Raw genomic sequence first — 20,681 nt, 5'->3', positions numbered from 1 at the left:
TCATTATGGACCTAGTATTTGAACTGACGAGTGCACAGGAAATGTGTAAATTTAATGAGCTGAATGCTGTATTGGTTCTTTTCACAGTATGTTGACCGACTCAATGACATGGTAGCTGCCCCTCCACCCACCCCACCTCTGCTGGTATCTGGTGCACCTGGATCGGGCAAATCACTTTTGCTTGCTAAATGGTTCTTTCACCTTAAACTGAAATATTAGGTGTTATTGCAAAATAATAATGTACATCAATTTTCACACAGGAAACAATGTGTCATCTCTCTGCAGGATAGAGTTACAGCAAAAACACTCTCCAAACACCCTCATCCTGTATCACTTCACAGGACATCCTCTTTCTACCAGCACAGATCCAGTGCTCATCATTAAGCGCCTCACAGTAAAGGTCAGACATAGATGCACACACTTATTTCACTCTGTTAATCTCAATAAACTGTGCAAAGAACAGAGGAGGAGCCCAGAATCAGTTCTGCTATAACTAGCATTTTATTATATGTGACCCTGGACCACAAAACCAGTCAAAAGGTTAGATTTTACAAAACTGAGATGTATACATCAAATGTTCAATAAATAAGCTTTCTATTGATGTGTGATTTGTTAGGATAGGACAATATTTGGCCGAGATACATCTATTTGAAAATCTGGAATCTGAGGGTGCAAAAAAATCAAAATACTGAGAAAATCACCTTTAATGTTGTCCAAATTAGGTTCTTAACAATGCATATTACTAATCAAAAAATTACATTTTGATATATTTACAGTAGGAATTTTACAAAAAATCTTCATGGAACATGATCTTTACTTAATTACCTAATGATTTTTGGCATAAAAGAAAAACATTTTTTTTTTGACCCATGCAATGTATCTTTGGCTGTTGCTACAAACATACCCCAGCGACTTAAGACTGGTTTTGTGGTTCAGGGTCACATATGCAGTCTGCAATGTATAGTGGTTTTCACACAGGAAATTGCTATAGCGTTGTTATATTAACCCTAACGTTACTAGAATCCTAGTTTGCCTTGTTTTATGTTATTATACTTTGTCTTGGGTGGTCGAGTTTCAGGATTCACGCTGTATTTGTAAACCATGGGTTAACATTCTTATATGCATATATACAGTAAGGGCAAAAATTATTTAATCCCCTGCTGATTTTGTACGTTTGCCCAATGACAAAGAAATTATCAGTCTATAATTTTAATGATAGAGACTAACAACAAAAAAAATTTTTTTTAAAAGTTATAAATTAGTGAGTGAAATAAGTTATGTAGCTCTTATGCAAAACTGTGAAAGAACAGACTTGTATAGTTTTGTAGATTCATAAGGTTTTCTACACATATGTAGTGAATTTTACAGGAGACTCAACTCATTTTAACTTGGCCCACCTAGGGATGCCAATTATGTAGTGAGTTCTGCTTTCGCTCACTAGGAAGGCGAAATAGTGTAGTGATGGATACTCGTATCACAGATGATGTTATGATTCTTGGATCACATGTCACTTAATGTGCGGTAATGAGGACATCACATAAGAAAGATTGGTGGGATATCTAACTTGTAGAACCTCTCACTGTATTATCAACACAAGGAAGACACAAGTGTAATAAAATAAATTTATTAACAAAAGATAGACAAGAGTAATCAACTATTAAATGAATACCATAAATGCAAAAGGAATAAAGTGCATAAGATGCATAAAATGCGAGTGATTCAGTTGGGTGTTGCTATGTCAGAGCTATGTTAAACTGTTGCTACTCTGAAACAAATAAGGTAAAGAACCTTATTATGCATCAAACAAATAAATGAGCTATTATTTGTTATCAACTGCAATCAGCTATACAATATCTAATGTAAATGAGAAAGATCATATACTGATAGTACACAACAATGCCAAAGGTCTCTGGAAGAGGTTTGGAAGTGATATTTCCGTTCTCTGTGGTTGATTGAGCAGTCTGGTGGCTGTGAATTCTTCCACTGGTTGTGCTGGGAGTAGTCAGTGGGAAAAGGAGCAGGAATCCATTTGACAGCTTTGAGCATGAAGCGCTGTAGGATGCTGATCTCCTGGAGCACCAAAGGGTCTTAAGATCTGGCACACGCAGATGTGGCCCTGGTGTAGGTGCTGAAGGCCTTTAGCTTGGAACATGCAAGCAAAGGTACCTGAAGTGAAGGTTTGCTCGCTGGAGCTTATCCTTGTTGCAAATGTCTGTTGGTCTTCTGCCTCTCTGGGGTAGAGACTCAGAACTTGGTCAATCCGCTTTGTCTCTCTCGGATGGAGACTTAGGACGTGCTGCATCTGTTGTTGTATTGCTGGACGAAGACTCTGAACGTGGAAAATATGGTCATATCTGCTGCTGCCTCAAAGCTGGGGACTCGAAGCGTGGAGCGTCTGTTTCTGTCTCTCTGGACAGTAGGCTCAGAAAGTTGTAGTATCTGCTATTGTCCCTTCCCCTACGGGACTCAGACTCAGAACAAGGGTGTATCTGTTAGCGTCTCACCCTGCTAGGGCTCAGACTCAGAACTTTGTTGCTCTGTTAGTGTCTCTTCCTTCGTATAAGACGTGTGTTGTGGTTCGCATCAGTTCAAGGTTTAAAAACATAGTTATGAATGTATTTGGATGGATCTTTGTGATCTCTCTTTGTTTCACCCACTGCGGCTGCGTCTGGAGATCCTAAGGAATTTTTATGGCCATCACAGGGCCAAACCTTAGGAAACAGTCTCAAGGTGGGTGAAGGGCAGAAACTGCATCTTGACCACTGTCCTTCCACCAAAGGTCTCTTCTTGCCCTCTAAGAGGTGTCCTGGCATCCTTATCTGATGGCGTTGGACAGTTTGCTTATGTTAGTCCACCAAGATCCAATCAAAATGTAGCAAACCTTTGTCCACTATTGTGGCCTGGGAGGGGCCCTCGCCATAAACTGGGCCCTGGAATGCGCGGTCCACTACACATACATCCGTTAATTATAACACTGATCTTTACACTTTAAAGCTGCACTTGGTAAACCTGTTATCATGACTGTTTCAACTCTTATACTAGAGATGTGACCTGACCTTGTTGCTATAAGCATGCTATGGCATCACCAGCAGTACATCTAATAATAATAATAATAATAATTCGTTACATTTATATAGCGCTTTTCTAGACACTCAAAGCGCTTTACAGTGTCAGGGGTATCTCCTCATCCACCACCAGTGTGCAGCATCCACCTGGATGATGCGACGGCAGACATAGTGCGCCAGAACGCCCACCACACACCAGCTTACTGGTGGAGAGGAGACAGAGTAATGAAGCCAATCAGAATATGGGGATGATTCAGAGGCCAATGGGCAAATTTGGCCAGGATGCCGAGGTCACACCTCTACTCTTTTCGAAAGACATCCTGGGATTTTTAATGACCACAGAGAGTCAGGACCTCGGTTTAACGTCTCATCCAAAGGACGGTGCTTTTTGGCAGTACAGTATCCCCATCACTATACTGGGGTGCTAGGACCCACACAGACCACAGGGTGAGCACCCCCTGCTGGCCTCGCTAGCACCTCTTCCAGCAGCAACCTAGTTTTCCCAGGAGGTCTCCCATCCAGGTACTGACCAGGCTCAACCCTGCTTAGCTTCAGTGGGCGACCAATCTTGGGCTACAGGGTGATATGGCTGCCAGAGATCTTGAACTCTAATTTAGATGAACTGTGGCCTCTACAAGTCATAAGCTCCTTTCACACCTACAGTCTTTAGACACACCACATCAATCTACACTCCATGCACCATAATGGCAAAGCAAAAACAAAATCATCAGAACTTCATTCTTCATTCACAACTTCATTCATTCAATTTCTTAAAAATAAAAAAAACCTGAAATAAGCACATTGCATAAGTATTCATACCCTTAACTCAGTACTTCGTTGAAGCACCTTTATAGCCTCAAGTCTTTTTGGGTATGATGCAACAAGATTTGTACATCAACATTTGGCAATTATCTGCCATTCTTCACCTCACCTCACTCAAGGACATGCACAGAGTTGTCTGTAAGCCACTCTTGCTGTGTGCTTAGGTTCATTGTCCTCTTGGAAGGTGAACCTTCTGCCCAGTCTGAGGTTCTGAAAGCTCTGGACTGGGTTTTCATTGAGGCTTTCTCAATAATTTGGTGCATTGAGCTTTTCTTCTACTCTGACAAGTCCCTCCGTCCCTGCCACTGAAATTAGCCCCACAGCATGAGGCTGCTACCAGCACACTTTACTGTTGGGATGGTACTCTACGGGTGATGAGCAGTGCCTGATTTCCTTCAAACATGAAACTTGGAATTGAGGTTCATCAGACCAGCAGGATCTTGTTTGTCACAGTCTAAGGGTCCTTTAGGTGCTTTTTTGCAAATTCCAAGTGTGTTTCCATGTGTCTTCACTGAGGAGAGGATTGAGTCTTGCCACACTGCCAAAAAGCCCAGATCAGTAAAATGTTGCATTGATGTTTGTCCTTCTGCAATTTATAACCATGGAGCTCAACTAGAGTGACCATCAGGTTCTTGGTCACCATTCTAGCTAAGGTCCTTCTCCATCAATTGCTCAGTTTGGCTAGGAGGCCAGGTCAAGGTAGAGTTCAATGCAGCAGAATTTATTCTGAACTCTTCCCCAAACGTGTGGCTTGATGCAATCCTGTCTCTGAGCTCTACAGGAAGCTTTTTTTTTACCTCAGTACTTGGTTTTTGCTCTAATATGCGTTTTCAGCTGTTAGACCTTTTATTAAGACATGTGTCTTTCCAAATCATACCTATTTAGTTGAATTTGTGACAGGTTAACTTTACTCGAAGAGTAGTAACATCTAAAAGCAATATAAATGCACCTGAGCTAAATTTCAACTGTCCCAGATAAGGGTATGAATACTTATGCAATGGAATCATTTAAGTTTATAATTTTTAATACATTTGCAAAAATGTTAGAAACCTGTTGCTATTATGGTATATAGAGTGTAGATTGATGTGGGAAAAAAAACAAAAAAAAATGAAGGGGTATGAATACTTTCGGAAGACACTGTAGGTAACTAAATATAAAACTTTTATCTGAACACATTCTCTTTCCCTATCATCCATTTAGTTGCTCCAGCATTTCTGGTCAATTTCCGGCCTCTCGATGGACCCTTCGAAGATCCTCGAGGAGTTCCCACGCTGGCTAGAGCGGCTGTCTGCACGTCACCACGGGAACATCATAATCATCATTGATTCCATTGACCAAATACAAGTAACACTTCCTCAAATAAACTTCCTCATTGAGCTGTGGTGTGTTTGTCTGTGCTCATGTTTTATGATCTATGGTTGTGAAGATGTAGTTGTGGGAGTTCTAAGTAATTGATTTTACATTTTATCATCAATTGTTTTCATAAGGCTAGAAGTTCTTTAATTTCAGCAGAAATGTTCTGCCCTTTTCTATAAGTAAAATGTATTAAATAAAATAAGATAATTTGTTTATTAGATATTTGTTAGTGACTAGATATTGGTGAATGTAATTTAAAACTACATTTTAAAACTACATTACTTAAATGCGGTTTTAAATGACATGTAATTAGATCTCAAAATAATGTGTCATGTATACATAAAATTGAGATGCCTAAATTAACATTAGCATTTAAAATATTTAATATTTTTTAATTTATTCTGACAAAATAATATAGAATATGGTATTGGATTTTTATATGTATCCATTTATCAGTTTTTGACCATAGCATAAAATACATGATAGCTTTTTATTTATCAGCCCAAACTTTTATATCTAAGGATATTTATCAGCATGATCAGTTATTTCTGTATTTCCCAGAATGCTGAGCGGCACATGAGTTGGCTGATTGATCCTCTTCCTGCTAATGTGAGAGTGCTGGTGTCAGTTAATGTGGAGACCTGTCCACAGGCATGGAGGTTTGTGATGCACAAACATGCATAAACTCATATTATACACAAGCAGACAATCACAAAACATTATACTATTTAGATTGTGGCCCACGCTGCACCTGGACCCACTCAATCCCAGAGAGGTGAAGAGTGTCATCGGCACAGAGTGTGTGAACAGCGATATTAAACTCACCAAAGAACAGGTGAGCATCTTTGTCAGTCTGTGTTCATCTTTGTTTATGTATGTTGTGTTTAAATATCGGTTTGTAATGCTTGCAAACAGGAAAAGAAGTTGGAGAGACATTGCCGTTCAGCTGCAACTTGCAACGCGCTCTATATCTCACTACTGGCACGACTTATTACGCAGTAAGTAGATGTGTGTGAAAGTGGATTGTGGATTTGTAGTGTTTGTGGGTCTGTGTCTATTTATATTCTTTGTTTGTATTTATAGGTGTGTGTGTACATTGTAAGAGTGTTATGTGTGAGAGTGTTATGAAGTTGTGAGAAACTGTTTTTTTTCAATAGCTGTACAGACTCAGCAGAGTAATTTAATTTAATTGCCTTTTTTTTAATTGTACAAATATTTATGTATTTATATATGTCTGACATAGCTATCAGTTTATTTTAGAACAGACACATTCACATTTAATTTGCAAAAAATATATATTTATTGTATGTTTATGTATACATAAAATAATGGAAATATATAATATAATATAATAATAATAATATCAGTATTAAAATAAATAAATAAAAATCTATATTATTGGCCTACAGTTATCTTAAGGCAGGAATCCTCAAATCTGGCCCACAAGATCCACTTTCCTGTAGAGTTTAGCTTTAACCCTAAACAACAACAACAAGAACAACAACAAAAACCTGAGCATGCTAATCAGTGTCTTCAGAATCATTAGAAAATCACAGGTGAGTGAGTTTGATCAGGGTTGGAGCTAAACTCTGCAGCGCATTGGCCCTCCAGGGCAAGATTTGAGGAACCCATGTCTTAAAGGGATAGTTCACCCAAAACTTTCAATTACTCCCATGATTTACTCACACTCAAGCCATCCTACGTGTATATGACTTTCTTCTTTTAGAACAATACAATTGGAGTTATATTAAAAAAAGTCCTGCTCTTCCAAGCTTTAAAATGGAGGTAAATGGGTGTTTCGATAGATTTTAAAACAAAATAAAGTGCATCCATCCATCATAAAAAGTCCTCAACATAGCTCTGGGGGTTAATAAAGCCCTTCTGAAGCAAAGCTGTTTGCGTAAAAAAAAAATTCATATTTAAAACTTTATCAACTATAATCTCTAGCTTTCACTAGTTGTAAAATGCGTGTTCACAAATGAGTGGCGTACCAGCGCAGGACGTAAATGTACTCTAAGCTCCAGTGAGAATATACTAGTCTCGTGAGAACCAAGTTTTGTTTACAGCAAAGGAAAACCAGTCTAATTTGTCTTATATCAAAATCCTCCAACATTTTTCTTTATAAATCTTCATTTTGTACTTCTAAATTATGACTAGAGATTTGTTTTGCTTTTTCCACTGCGCTTCCATGTTTGTCACTTCTCACCGGAGCTAAAGCTACGCTTACAACATACGTCATTCTACGACAGAGATTACGATTTATAGTTTTAAATGCAGTGTTGTTTTTGACAACCATCTTAGATTTAGTCTTAGTCTTAGTCTTTTGGACTAAAATGCTTCTTAGTTTTAGTCAAATTTTAGTCACTTCTATATGTGATAGTTTTAGTCCAATTTTAGTCAACGAAAAGTCAAAAAGGTTTTAGTTTAGTTTTAGTCAACGAAAAGTCAAAAAGGTTTTAGTCTAGTTTTAGTCAAAAAAAGGGGGAAAAGTAGTCTTTTAACAAAATAATGTAGGTAGGTTGGGTAGTGTCACTTATAAGTTCTGAAAATAGCAGATCTATAGTTCAACACAATGTGAGCTTCCGGATCGACTATTTTCACCAATAATTACAATAATGAAGGAATGTTTTACAACATAAAAGACAAACAAGGATGGAATGCTAAAACGGCTTGCCATACTAGTATAGCAAAGAGTATTTAATGCTAAAACGGCTTGCCATAGCGTCAGATACTTTTTAAGTTTTAATTGGCATGCACAATAAGCAGAAATGACATGCATTTTAAATGTCTGACGGACCACCCACTAACATTTTCGTCTATTCTCGTCTCGTCAACGAAAACTCACACACGTCTTGTCATGTTTTAGTCATCAACGAGCCATTTTTATCTCATCATCGTCTCGTTATCGTCATGAAAAAAAGTGGCGTCAATGAAATGATTTCGTCATCGTCATTGTTGACGAAACAACACTGTTTAAATGTGGATATTTTTTGTACACAAACACATTGCTTCGATTCAGAAGGCCTTTATTCACCCGCTAGTTTGAGTGGAAAACTTTTTATGATGGATGGATGCATTTTATTTTACCACAATTCTGTGCCATTATAAAGCTTGCAAGAGCCAGAAAATTTTTATATATATATAACTCCGATTGTTTTCGTCTGAAAGAAGAAATTCACACCTAAGATGGCTTGAGGGTGAGTTTTCATTTTTGGGTGTACTATCCCTGTAACATAGCTAAATTCCAGTCCAATTAATTTGTCTCTCATTAGCACACACTTTGTCTGTTTGTACGAGAAAATAAGATTTTTATGTTTAATCTGTCAGCTCCAGATCCTCCTGGACGTTGGAGAGGACTCTACAGCAGTGTGCGTTGTGTCAAGATACAGTATCACTCTACAGACTGGGCCTGAAGGTTGCGCTAGACTCTCTCAGCACTGAACAGGAAAAACACATCTTAAAAGAGGTCACTTGTCCACTTTGAAGAAGAGTATCACTAACAAAAAACACTACAGTGCACAGTTTAACTTATTTATTTGTATTCCTCGTGCAGTTATTGTGCCTGGTGTGTGCCAGTCACAATGGCATCAGTGAATCAGAAGCTTTGGAACTGTTCCCAGACCTGAGTTTTTCCGCTCTTACCTCACTGCTTCACAATCTGGAGAGACTCCTCATCATTACCTACGCCTGTGGCCTCATTCGGTTTCAACACCCACAGGTCTGTATGTCTCTAACTGAGCTGAACCTTTGATTAAGAAAAATGTCCCTTAATGTTTTTGTGGATGAAACTAAATATGGTACTGTGAGCTTTCATGGGTGAAGATCTCACTTCCACATCTCACTAACAGAGAAACAACTGAAGGAAATTTAAGCGAAACTGTCTGTAACCATGTATCATTTCTAGGCGTGTGAAGCAATCAACCAAGAGTTTCTGGATGGGGGCAAATGTCGTGGATCATATAGAGAGAAAATCATTCGGTTCTTCAGTGAACAGCTGAAGTAAGCATATTTTCTTGCGCACATTTCAGAGATGTGATTTTTCTGTATTAATACGTATTTCAGTATTTTCTAAATTGAGAAGAGAATTGTAAATTGTGTAAATCTAAGGAAAACTGCGTTTTACTGTTAGATTTTGTTTTGTTAAATAGTTTATGTTGGTTCAGGCAAGACAGAGTGACATGGAGGGTGGCTGATGAATTGCCATGGTTACTGCAGCAGCAGGAAGATCGAAGTAAACTCCAGATGAGTCTGCTTAACCTGTTTGTGTCCCAGAATCTGTACAAGAGGTACATTTTCACCTGCTGTATCCCTCATGTGTAAATACAGTGCCTTGCGAAAGTATTCAAACACCTTCTTTTTTTGTTGCAGCCTTATGTTAAACTGCTTTAAATAACCTTTTTCCACATCAATCTACACTTCATGCACCATAATGACAAAGTAAAAAACATGTTTGTAACAGTTTTGCAAAAATAATTAAAAATAAAAAACTAAAATGATTCCATTTCATAAGTATTCATACCCTTTTCTTGGAAGCTTTAAATTTAGCTCAGGAACATTTTGCTTGTAGATGTTATTACAATTTCAGTGAAGTTAACCTGTGGCAAACTGAATGGGTATGCTTTGGAAAGACACACACCTCTTAATAATATATCTAACAGCTGAATGTGCATATCAGAGCAAAAACCAAGCCCTGAGGTCAAAAGAACTGTCTGTAGAGCTCAAGCCACACATCTAGGGAAGAGTTCAGAAAAAAATCGAATGAATTGAAAGTTCACAGAAGCATGTAGCCTCCATTATCCATAATGGAAGAAGTTTGGAACAACCAGGACTCTTCCTAGAACTGGCCTCCTGGCCAAACTGAGCAATTGGTGGAGAAGGGTCTTGGTTAGATTGGTGACCAAAAAGCTGATGGTTACTCTAATTGAGCTCAATGATCACATATGAAGATTGGAGAACCTTACAGAAGAACAAACATCACTGCAACACTCCACAAATTCTTTAGGGTCTTTAGGGTGGTGTGGCCAAACTCAATCCTCTCCTCAGTGAAGACACATGAAAAACAATTTGGAATTTACAACAAAGCACCTAAAGAACTCTCAGATTGTGAGAAACAAGATCTCTGGTCTGATGAACCTCAATTCAGAGCATCATGTTTGAAGGAAACCAGGGACTTCTCATTACCTGCACAGTACCATCCAAAAAGTACAGAGGCAGCAGCCTCATGCTTTGGGGCTCCTTTTCAGTGGCAGGTATTGAAGGATTCGTCATAGTAGAAGGAAGGCTCAACACAGCAAAATGTAGAGATGATCTTAATAAAAACCTAGTCTGGAGCATTCAGAACCTCAAACTGGGTAGAAGGTTCACCTTCTAACAGGACAATGACCCTAAGTTCACAGCAAGAGTGGCTTATAGACAACTATGAATGTTCTTGAGTGGCCCAGCCACAGCCTGGGCTTGAACCCAGTCAAACATTTCTGGCGAAACCTGAAAATGTGCATCTGCCTCCATCCAATCTGAGAGAGCTTGGTGAAGAGGTGAGGTGAGGAATTGCAGAAAATGGCCAAATGCAGATGTGCAAAGCATCTCGCATCATACTCAAAAAGACTTGTAAAGCTGCTTCAAGTACGCACTACGTTAAGGGTATGAATACTTATGCAATGTACTTATTTCAGTTTTTTTTGTTTGAATCAATTTGCTTTGATTTGTCATTATGGTGTATGAAGTGTAGATTGATGAGGGAAAAAAGTTATTTAAAGCAGTTTATCATAAGGCTGCAACATAACAAAACATGAAAAAAATGAAGGGGTTTGAATACTTTCGAAACTGTATGTTTCTGAAATAATGTCTTGCTGCTGATGTGTGTTCTCAGGGGTCATTTCTCTGAGCTGCTGACATACTGGCAGTTTGTTGGTAAGGATAAATGCTCAATGGCGACAGAGTATTTCGACTCACTGAAGCAGTTTGAGAAGACCTGTGAGAGTGAGCAGAGCATGAGCCAGTTGGCCAACCTGTACGAGACACTGGGCCGCTTCCTCAAAGACCTGGGACTGCTCAGCCAGGTGATACAGAAAGACAGATGATCACCTGTATTCCATTTTGTATTCCAAGTGTGTAAGTGTGTAAATGACATGAATGTGATGTTTTTAAGGCGGTGGCCCCCTTGCAGCGCTCCTTAGAGATCCGTGAGACAGCTCTGGACCCGGACCACCCAAGTGTGGCTCAGTCCCTGCACCAGCTGGCAGGGGTTTACGTTCATTGGAGGAAATTTGGAAACGCAGAGCAGTTGTACAAACAAGCTTTGGAGATTTGTGAAAATGCATACGGCCCTGAACACAGCACCATTGCTAGAGAACTAGATTCACTTTCGCTCCTCTACCAGAAACAAAACAAGTACAGCACATTTTTCTTAAATTCATAATTCACTATTCAGCTATTGAAAAAGGCTTTGTTCCAAATCCTAGTGAGCTGCTGAGGTGTTCTGACTGTCTACATAATGCAGCAAACCTAGAAAAATGGATATATCAGGACATTTTGACAGTCTGATAAGCATAAGAATCATAGCACACAAATATTAGATTAAATATTTAATTTTCAAATATATACAAATATATTTTACAGGTAGTTCTCTATTAAAAGACAAATTTGCGGTGAGAAATTGAAAAAATGTAAGACCTTTTTTTTAAGTGTTTGAAAAAAAGTGCTTATACTCACCAAGGGCAAAAGCATGGTACAAAAAAGGAATGTTTTTTAAATATAATTTATTCCTGTAATTTGGTTTTCAAGGAACATTTTGGTGTTTTTTTTATGGAAAAAAATAGTTTCATGTGAAATAGTAATTTAGCATGTAACATTGTAAATGTCTTTTGTCACTTTTGATCAATTTAATGCGTTCTATGCTAATATACACTACCAGTCAAAAGTTTTTTGATGTTTTTTTAAAGAAGACACTCCTGCTCACCAAGCCTGCATTCATTTGATTTAAAGTACAGCAAAAGCAGTACAATTCTGAAATATTTTTTCTATTTAGAATATCTGTTTTCTATTTGAAAATATTTTAAAATGTAATTTATTCTTGTGATTTCAAAGCTGAATTTTTAGCATCATTAATCCAGTCACATGATCCTCGAGATATCATTCCAATATTCTGATTCGCTGTTTGAACATTTATTTTTATGTTGAAAACAGTATTTTTTCAGGTTTATTTGATCAATAGAAAGCTCAGAAGAACAGCGTTTATCTGAAATAGAAATCTTTTGTAACATTATAAATGTTTTTATCATCACTTTTAATCATTGCAAAGCATCCTTGCTAAATAAAAGTATTAATTTCTATAATTTCTCTAATAATAATAATAAATGTTCTATAATAATAAAAAAAGCTTTCTAGGATTTGGAAAAGACACCTTTAGACCTTTTGTTTATGTTTTGTACTCTAATTATTAATAATGTAGGTAATGATTTAGAGCTGCGCTAATTCTGTTTTTATTTAATCTAGATATGAGCAGGCTGAGAAATTGAGAAAGAGATCCGTCAAAATCAGACAGAAGACAGCACGACAGAAAGGCCACCTGGTAAGAAAAGACCAAACAATAATTTTAGCCACATTTGTGTCTTATTCGGTCCCACTCAATAAACAGTGAACTTTCAGAGAAGTGAAAAAACAGCATTTCTCATATTGTATTTGCATGTGTTCTCTTTAGTATGGTTTTGCTCTCTTGAAGCGGCGGGCACTGCAGTTGGAGGAACTTACTCTTGGCAAAGACTCACCAGATTGTGCCAAGACTCTAAATGAGCTTGGAGTGCTTTATTACCTGCAGAACAACCTGGAGTGAGTAAATCATTATTTTATACATTTCAATACATTTGCAAAAGGACATAGGGTTCCCACTCATGCTGTATGACCTAATAGAAATGTTAATACAAATAAAAGTTAAATGCAACCATTCTTGATACAAATTACATAATTTAAAGTATTGTAGTTTTTTTTAATGAATTTTAGAAACCATCACAGAATTTGTAATGGCTTTACTGGTTACAGTGCCCTCCCCTAATTTTGGCACCCTTGGTAAATGGGTCATTCCAGCTGGAATCATCAAATTTTGGAAAAGTTTCCCACTTGACCTCCTCAAATTTGTCTGAAAAAATCCATGTGATGGGTAATAGTTTTTTACCCCGTTTTGGCATCACAGCATCACAGCATCACATCACAGACCATGTTCAGACTGAAACATCTCCAGAACTAGTTGTGCCAGGTCCATGAAATTTTCTGGGCTAAGAGTCCTAGTCCAGAACTGCATGAATTACAACTCACAGCATTGTTACTGAATTTACACCTTAATGCTGGCCCTCTACTTTTCTTCGAAACTATTACTTTAAGGGTTTTCAGATGTCCATATAAACCTCAATTTTCAATGTATAAGCATCAAACTTGGTAAATGGTCTGATATGTACCATGTCTTTCACATCCTTTGACATCAGATAATAGAGTCTTATGGATGTTGAGATAATAAGGTCCAAAAATTGAAAAACCTCACTTACACTAATGTTCAGAGCAATATTTCCCATGAATGACACCAGGTGTGAACATGAAACTTTTTTTTGAGAGAGCATGTTCTTATTGATAAAATATCAAAAAATTAGGATGGGGTTTTGCCTCATTTTTCTGTAATGATTTTCTTTAAAAATTATTACAGAAAAATAAGGAAAAAAATTCTAACCTATTATTGAAGTAAAACAATTGAAAATAGGGGGGAATCTCATTGTGAAATAAATGCTTCATGTTGGTCACAATTATTGGCACCCAATTACTGCAGTGTCCTTTCCCCAAGATAACAGCTCTGAGTTTTCTCCTATAATGCCTGAAGTGTTAGGAGAACACCTGATAAGAAATCAGAGACCGTTCCACTATCCAGAATCTCTTCAGATCCTTCAGATTCACAGCTCCATGTTGGTGCTTCTTTTCTTCAGTTCTACCCCACTCATTTTCTATAGGGTTCAGGTCAGAGGACTGGGACGGCCATGGCAGAAGCTTCATTTTGTGCTCAGTGACACATTTTTGTGTTGATTTTGATGTTTGTTTTGAATTATTGTCCTGTTGGAAGATCCAACCACAGCCCAACTCTGTTGGTATTTGATAGAATCCATGACGCTATGCATTTGAACATGATTTTCCAGGACCTCCGGCAGAAAAACGTGCCCACAACATTAAAGGTCCAGAAGTATATTTAACTGTGGGCATGGGGTACTTTTTTTATCCTTGTCTGACTAAACCCATCTGGTGGGGTTTCTGCCAAAAATCTATTTTTTTAGTTTCATCCGACCATAGAAGCCAGTGCCATTTGAAGTTCCAGTCGTATCTGAGTCGTACAACTGAATAAAGTTTGTTTTTGGATGAGCGAGGAGAATTCAGCCAATCTCTGCAATTCTCCAACTGTGATCCTTGGAGAGTCTTTGGCCGCTCAAACGTTCCTCCTCAACGTGCATTAGGACACATATAGACACATTTCCTCTTCCAGGCAGATTTGTAACATCTTTAGTTGTTTGGAACCCTTTTAATTATTCCCTTGATGGTGGAAATGGAGATTTTCAGTGCTTTAGCTCTTTTCTTACAGCCTCTTTCTATTTTGTGCTCAACAATCTCACATCAGAACTATTTTCTTTGGTTTTACACCTTGTGATGGATGATTATGGGAAATTTGGCTTTTGTTTCCTTATATTTATAATCCTGTGGAACAGGGTGGCTGGACAATTTCATGCTCCTACTCACCCAGGTGAGCTAAAAATTTAAATATGAATAAAAATATATTGTCTTAAAAAGTCGAAATTATGACTTAAAAGTTGTAATTATGAGATAAAAAGTTCAGTACACACCAAAGCATAGCCTATACCATTTACAGACAAGCAGAATATACCCCAGAAAATGAATGCGATGAGCTGAGTTGCACGTTAAGCGATAAAAAACTGTTTAATAAACGCTTAATGTGAGACTTTGCGTGTGTTCCGTTCATATTCTGGCCACATCTGTTTGGCTGTATAATATATATATTAATCTCTTTTATTTTTTCATTAATTTTTTCTTCCATTAAGCCAAGTTCTTCCCCAAGAAAACGTTTAACGTGCAACTCATCACATTGCATTCATATTTTGAATATTCTGCTTGTCTGCAAATGGTATATGTTTTATTAATAAGGTGTGTACTAAACTTAGTCTGCCAAACTGTTTCAATCCAAGGTAATTTGTTTTAGAATGTCCCGTTTATCATTAGACTACTATCCTGTGACCAATGTAGTTATAAAGTCGTTTCAGTTAATTTTGCCTTTTTTTTTTTCATAATTTTGACTTTTTATCTTGTAATTATGACTTAAGTTAAGTTATGACTTTAAGTAATTTTGACTAAGCTAGGATTGAGCCATAGTTCAATTAGAACATTCAAGTAATTCTTTATAAATGTGCTTTTGAAAAAAAAAACATTGCTGTTGTGCTTATCTTGAGACAAAACAAAAGCACTGATACATTTTAAGATCAGTCAGTGCAAGTTTCTTTAGATTTGCATTTCCTCTTGCAGACCTCTCTGCACTGCAGGACTTCCTCAAAGTTTAAGATGGTGTCAAATATAGTATCTTACAAAAGTGAGTACACCTCTCACATTTCAGCAACCATTTTAGTATATCTTCTCAAGGCACAATATTATAGAAATGAAACGTGGATATATTTTAGAGTAGTCAATGTGCAGCTTATAAAGCAAGATAGATTTACTGTCCTCTGAAAAATAACTCAACATACAGCCATTATTGTCAAAATAGCTGGCAACAAAATTGAGTACACCCTAAGTGATAACATCAGTATGTTGCTTGACCATGCAAAGCCACATGTCCTTTTCATCATGTTTGTTTTTGTCTGCTTGACAGGACCATACAAAGTTGTGTATCTTGTATTAGAGCAGTTAAAATTAGGTGCTTTAAGTACAATTCTCTCATACTGACCACTGGATGTACAACATGGCATCTCATGGCAAAGAACTCTCTGTGGATTTGAGAATTAGAATTGTTGCTTTCCACATAGATGGCCAAAGCTATTCCAAATATGGCCAAAGAGGTTCAGTAACACCCTGAAACCGAGTTACACTACAGAGAATTAAGGGTCATACAGAGATTTTCTAAGATAGGCCTTGACAGGCCTTGCAAGGGTCGATCAACAAAGTTGAGCACTCATTCTGTACATCAGGTGCAGAACTAGACTTAAAAAAACAGATGCATGAGTGCTGCCAGCATTGCTTTAAAGGTTGCAGAAGCAGAAGGTCAGCTTTTCAGTGCTCGGACTATACGCTGCACACTGCAACAAGTCAGTTTGCATAGACGTTGTCTATGAGGAAGCCTCATCTGAAGCTGGCTCAAATGAAAGCCCGCAAACAGTTTGCTGAAGACAACCTGTCCAAGAGCATGAATTACTGGAACCATGTCCTGTGGTCTGATGAGACTATAAGATAAACTTGTTTGGCTCAGATGGTGTCCAGCATGTGTGGCGATGCCCTGTTGAGGAGCACCAAGAAAATTGTGTCTTCAGTCAAGCATGGTGGTGGTAGCATCATGGTCTGGGGCTGCATTTGAGCTGCTGGTACTGGGGAGCTGCAGTTCATTGAGGGAAAGATGGATTCCATTATGTACTGTACATTCTGAAGCAGAACATGATGCCTTCCTTCTAGAAACTAGGTTAAACGGCAGTTTTCCAACATGATATTGATGCCAAACTTACCACCAAGATGACAACTGGTGGCCAAGTATGTCTTCAGACCTGAAACCTATTAAGGACCTGTGGGGCATCCTCAAGCGTAAGGTGGATTAGCACCATGTGTCTAATGTCCAGCAGCTCCGTGAGGAGTGGAAGAGGATCCCAGCAACAACCTGTGAAGCTCTGGTCAATTCCATGCCCAGGATGATTAAAGGCTGGAATACACTACACAACTTTTAAAATCGGAACAGATTTTTTACAATAGGCATCATACACTTACCGACTTTGTAAACAGTGACAGAGGCTTTAAAGTTGTTCCGATCACAACAATGCCTTGTTGCTAGGAAACGTATACCAAATGAAAACAATATGCATTCTAAAATCAGCGGAAAATATCAAACATGTCAAGTCAAGATTATTTATACAACACTTTTAACAAAACAAGTTGTGTCAAAGCAACCTTACAGTATTAAAATGACACAATAGTGTTTCAATAATGCAAAAGTTCCATGTTGCATCAAAGTCAAATTGCAGAGGACTCATCTGGTTCCCATGGCCTTGTGCCAGCGGCCGTTTAGGTTAGGAGTTCTTTACTGATGATCTGTCTCTGGGGCTCATCTAGTTGACATGGTAACATTCGGCTGACCTTCATATATATATATATATATATATATATATATATATAATCTCAAACCTGTTATTGTGCTATGCTAAGACTTTAATAGTCATGTGTTAGGGTGTGATACACATTGGTTTGCTCATGAGCTCCATGAATAAAATATTCATGAGCCCCAATACATAAAATAAAAAACTATATTTATAAATATATCATTAACCACAGTATGGGCAAGAGATTAGATTGGCAGAAGAAGCTATTTTAGCTTTATTCATACTGCAAACTTGTCGCCTTTCAGAGAAATTTGCTATTCTGGCATCAAAATAGGCCAGTCATGTGATTCATGCAAAGACCTAATAAGGTGATGTTTATAAGCTCAGTGCTTCTACAGTACTGTGTACAGGGGTTACCAATATTTTTCTGATTTTTTTAATAATCACCACCTACCTGTCAGAGAGTAAAACTGCATTGTCATTCAGCCTGTTTTTGTTTAAACCAATCATATATAATCATTTATGATTTTGTCTCATCCTTTTGTTTTAAAAATTGTTTAAATGTCTTTCCTATGTATTGCATTCAACAGGCACATAAAATGTACAAAAAAATAAAAAATAAGGAACTCTGACAGGAGTGTGCATCAGTTCTGGACACTTTGTTGTGAACTATTCTTATATTTCAGTATTTTATCAATAGTACACTTTTCCCATTATCAGTTACCTAATATGCATTTTAACATGTTTGTATTTATAACCTAGTGCCGCAAAGATGTTCTTGAGCCGATCCTTGGAGATGCGCCAGCGTGTGCTAGGGCCAGATCACCCCGACTGTGCTCAGTCTCTGAACAACCTAGCTGCGCTTCACTGTGAAAGGAAAGAGTACGAGAGTGCTGAGGAGCTGTACGAAAGAGCACTTGACATCCGCAAACGAGCACTCGCCCCAGATCATCCCTCTCTCGCCTATACCCTCAAACACTTGGCCATGCTATACAAACGCAGGGTGAGAAACCACAGGAAAGAGTCTCAACTCACCAGCTCTGCAGAACGTGTAGCAATCAAGTGACAGTTTTGCATTTATTCGTTCTGCAATGCTTATTCTTCGTAATATTATTAATAAATCTGTGACCCCGTTTAATCATCTGTTGGTCTGTGTGTGTTAGGGGAAGCTGGAAAAGGCAGTTCCTCTATATGAACTAGCTCTTGAAATCAGAGAAAAGAGCTTTGGGCCTAAACATCCCAGTGTAGCCACTGCTCTGGTTAACCTTGCAGTGCTCTATTGCCAGCTGGTGAGTAATGTCTCACACTTTGTCCACCTGTTGCAAGGTTAAACAATCATTTCCATTCTGTTATGTGCTGATTTGACTCGTGATGTGTTTATGTTGCAGAAGCAGCACAGTGATGCATTGCCTTTGTACGAGCGTGCTCTAAAGGTTTATGAAGACAGTCTCGGCCGACTACACCCTCGTGTTGGAGAGACTCTGAAAAACCTGGCTGTACTCAGGTTAGCCATATTTTATTAGCTCAGGTGTACCCGTTAGATTTGGATTAAATTCATGACATTATTTGGAGTCTTCACAAATGTTGTCATTTAAAAATAACAAAGTGGAACCGGAGTGTTTAGTTCTAGGAACATTGTTTGAGGGAACTAAATTAGCTTCTACTTGAGGATAGGGTCTAAAACAGTTTTATAGGAACTACCAGTGATGTAAGTGTTTGTTGATTGGACAAACGTATGCGAAACACTGGCTACCCATAGTTTTAAAAAAGCTGCATAAAAATATTTACTTCATGAATATGGAAGACAGTGATAATAATAGCATTTACAGTCTAGCCTGAAATTATTCACACTCCTGGCAAATTCTGACTTAAAGTTACTTTTATTCAACCAGCAAGTTTTTTTTTTACCGGAAATGACACAGGCTTCTCCTAAAAGACAATAAGATGAGGCATCATTGTAAAAAAATATATTTATCAGCTTTTATTTACATTTGAACAAAAAGTGGCATGTCCAAAATTATTCATACCCTTTGTAAACTGTCATAGTCTATAGGAAAATCCAAAGTTCTATACCATTCCAAATAGTCCAAGCTGTTCTAAAGCATCCTAATTACCCTGATTCATTGGAAACAGCTGTTTTAATCAACTCAACAGGTGAAAAACAGAAGCTCTCTGCTGTTGGTTTGTGGACAGTCATGGCTAAGACAAAGGAGCTCACAGAGGACCTGCGGCTGCGCATTGTGGCTGCTCACAAGTCAGGAAAGGGCTATAAGACCATATCTAAATGTTTTGAAATTCCAGTGGCTGCAGTGCAAAGTATTATTTAAAAATATAAGACGTTCCACACTGTGAAAAATCTCAGAGGATGTGGTTGGAAGCCAAAAGTGACACCTGTGCTGGCCAGGAGGATAATGAGAGAGGTGAAAAAGAATCCAAGGATCACCACCAAGGCCATCCTGATGAATCAAAATTCTCAACAACAACATCAGGCAGTCTGCAGAGAAATATGGCCCTGGGCACCAGTGGACATTTCAGCACGACAGCGACCCAAAACACACACCAAAAGTGGTGAAGAAATGGTTAGCAGACAAAAACATTAACGTTTTGCAGTGGCCCAGCCAGAGTCCTGACTTAAATCCAATTGAGAATCTGTGGAGGGAGCTAAAGATCAGGGTGATGGCAAGGAGACCCTCCAACCTGAAAGAGTTGGAGCTCATCGCTAAAGATGAATGGGCAAAAATACCAGTGGAGACATGCAAAAAGCTGGTCAGCAATTATAGGAAGCGTTTGATTGCTGTAATAGCCAATAAAGGCTTTTCTATTGATTATTGAGAAGGGTATGAATAATTTTGGACATGCCACTTTTTGTTCAAATGTAAAGAAAAGAGGAGTAATATTTTTTTCCACAATGATGCCTCTTGTACACCAAATGTTGCCTCTTATTATCTTTTGGGAGAAGCCTGTGACATTTCCGGTCCAAAAAAAATAGCTGGTTGAATAAAAGTAACTTTAGGTCAGAATTTGCCAGGGGTATGAATAATTTTTCTGCTGTTGTCTGCAGCATTGTATTCTTTTCTCAGCCTTAATCATATGTAACACTGCA

The 20,681-nt window shown here is 38.0% G+C and overlaps 1 protein-coding gene across 1 annotated transcript in view; it reads left to right on the top strand.

The window, feature by feature from the left end:
- Positions 1-20,681, top strand: part of nphp3 (nephronophthisis 3) — a 37,731-nt gene that overhangs the window by 13,424 nt on the left and 3,626 nt on the right. The window contains exons 11-27 of the mRNA XM_073830821.1: positions 88-191; positions 286-400; positions 5,088-5,231; positions 5,805-5,902; positions 5,976-6,078; positions 6,159-6,241; positions 8,571-8,709; positions 8,797-8,961; positions 9,148-9,242; positions 9,407-9,529; positions 11,113-11,302; positions 11,392-11,633; positions 12,738-12,813; positions 12,943-13,070; positions 18,341-18,581; positions 18,742-18,867; positions 18,967-19,082. Coding sequence (XP_073686922.1) covers positions 88-191; positions 286-400; positions 5,088-5,231; positions 5,805-5,902; positions 5,976-6,078; positions 6,159-6,241; positions 8,571-8,709; positions 8,797-8,961; positions 9,148-9,242; positions 9,407-9,529; positions 11,113-11,302; positions 11,392-11,633; positions 12,738-12,813; positions 12,943-13,070; positions 18,341-18,581; positions 18,742-18,867; positions 18,967-19,082 — 2,288 coding nt within the window. The remainder of the gene's footprint in view (positions 1-87; positions 192-285; positions 401-5,087; positions 5,232-5,804; positions 5,903-5,975; positions 6,079-6,158; positions 6,242-8,570; positions 8,710-8,796; positions 8,962-9,147; positions 9,243-9,406; positions 9,530-11,112; positions 11,303-11,391; positions 11,634-12,737; positions 12,814-12,942; positions 13,071-18,340; positions 18,582-18,741; positions 18,868-18,966; positions 19,083-20,681) is intronic.

Source organism: Garra rufa, chromosome 24 (assembly GCF_049309525.1).
Source record: "Garra rufa chromosome 24, GarRuf1.0, whole genome shotgun sequence".
In the NCBI taxonomy this organism is placed as follows: Eukaryota; Metazoa; Chordata; class Actinopteri; order Cypriniformes; family Cyprinidae; genus Garra; species Garra rufa.
This window is presented reverse-complemented; position numbering and strand designations above follow the sequence as displayed.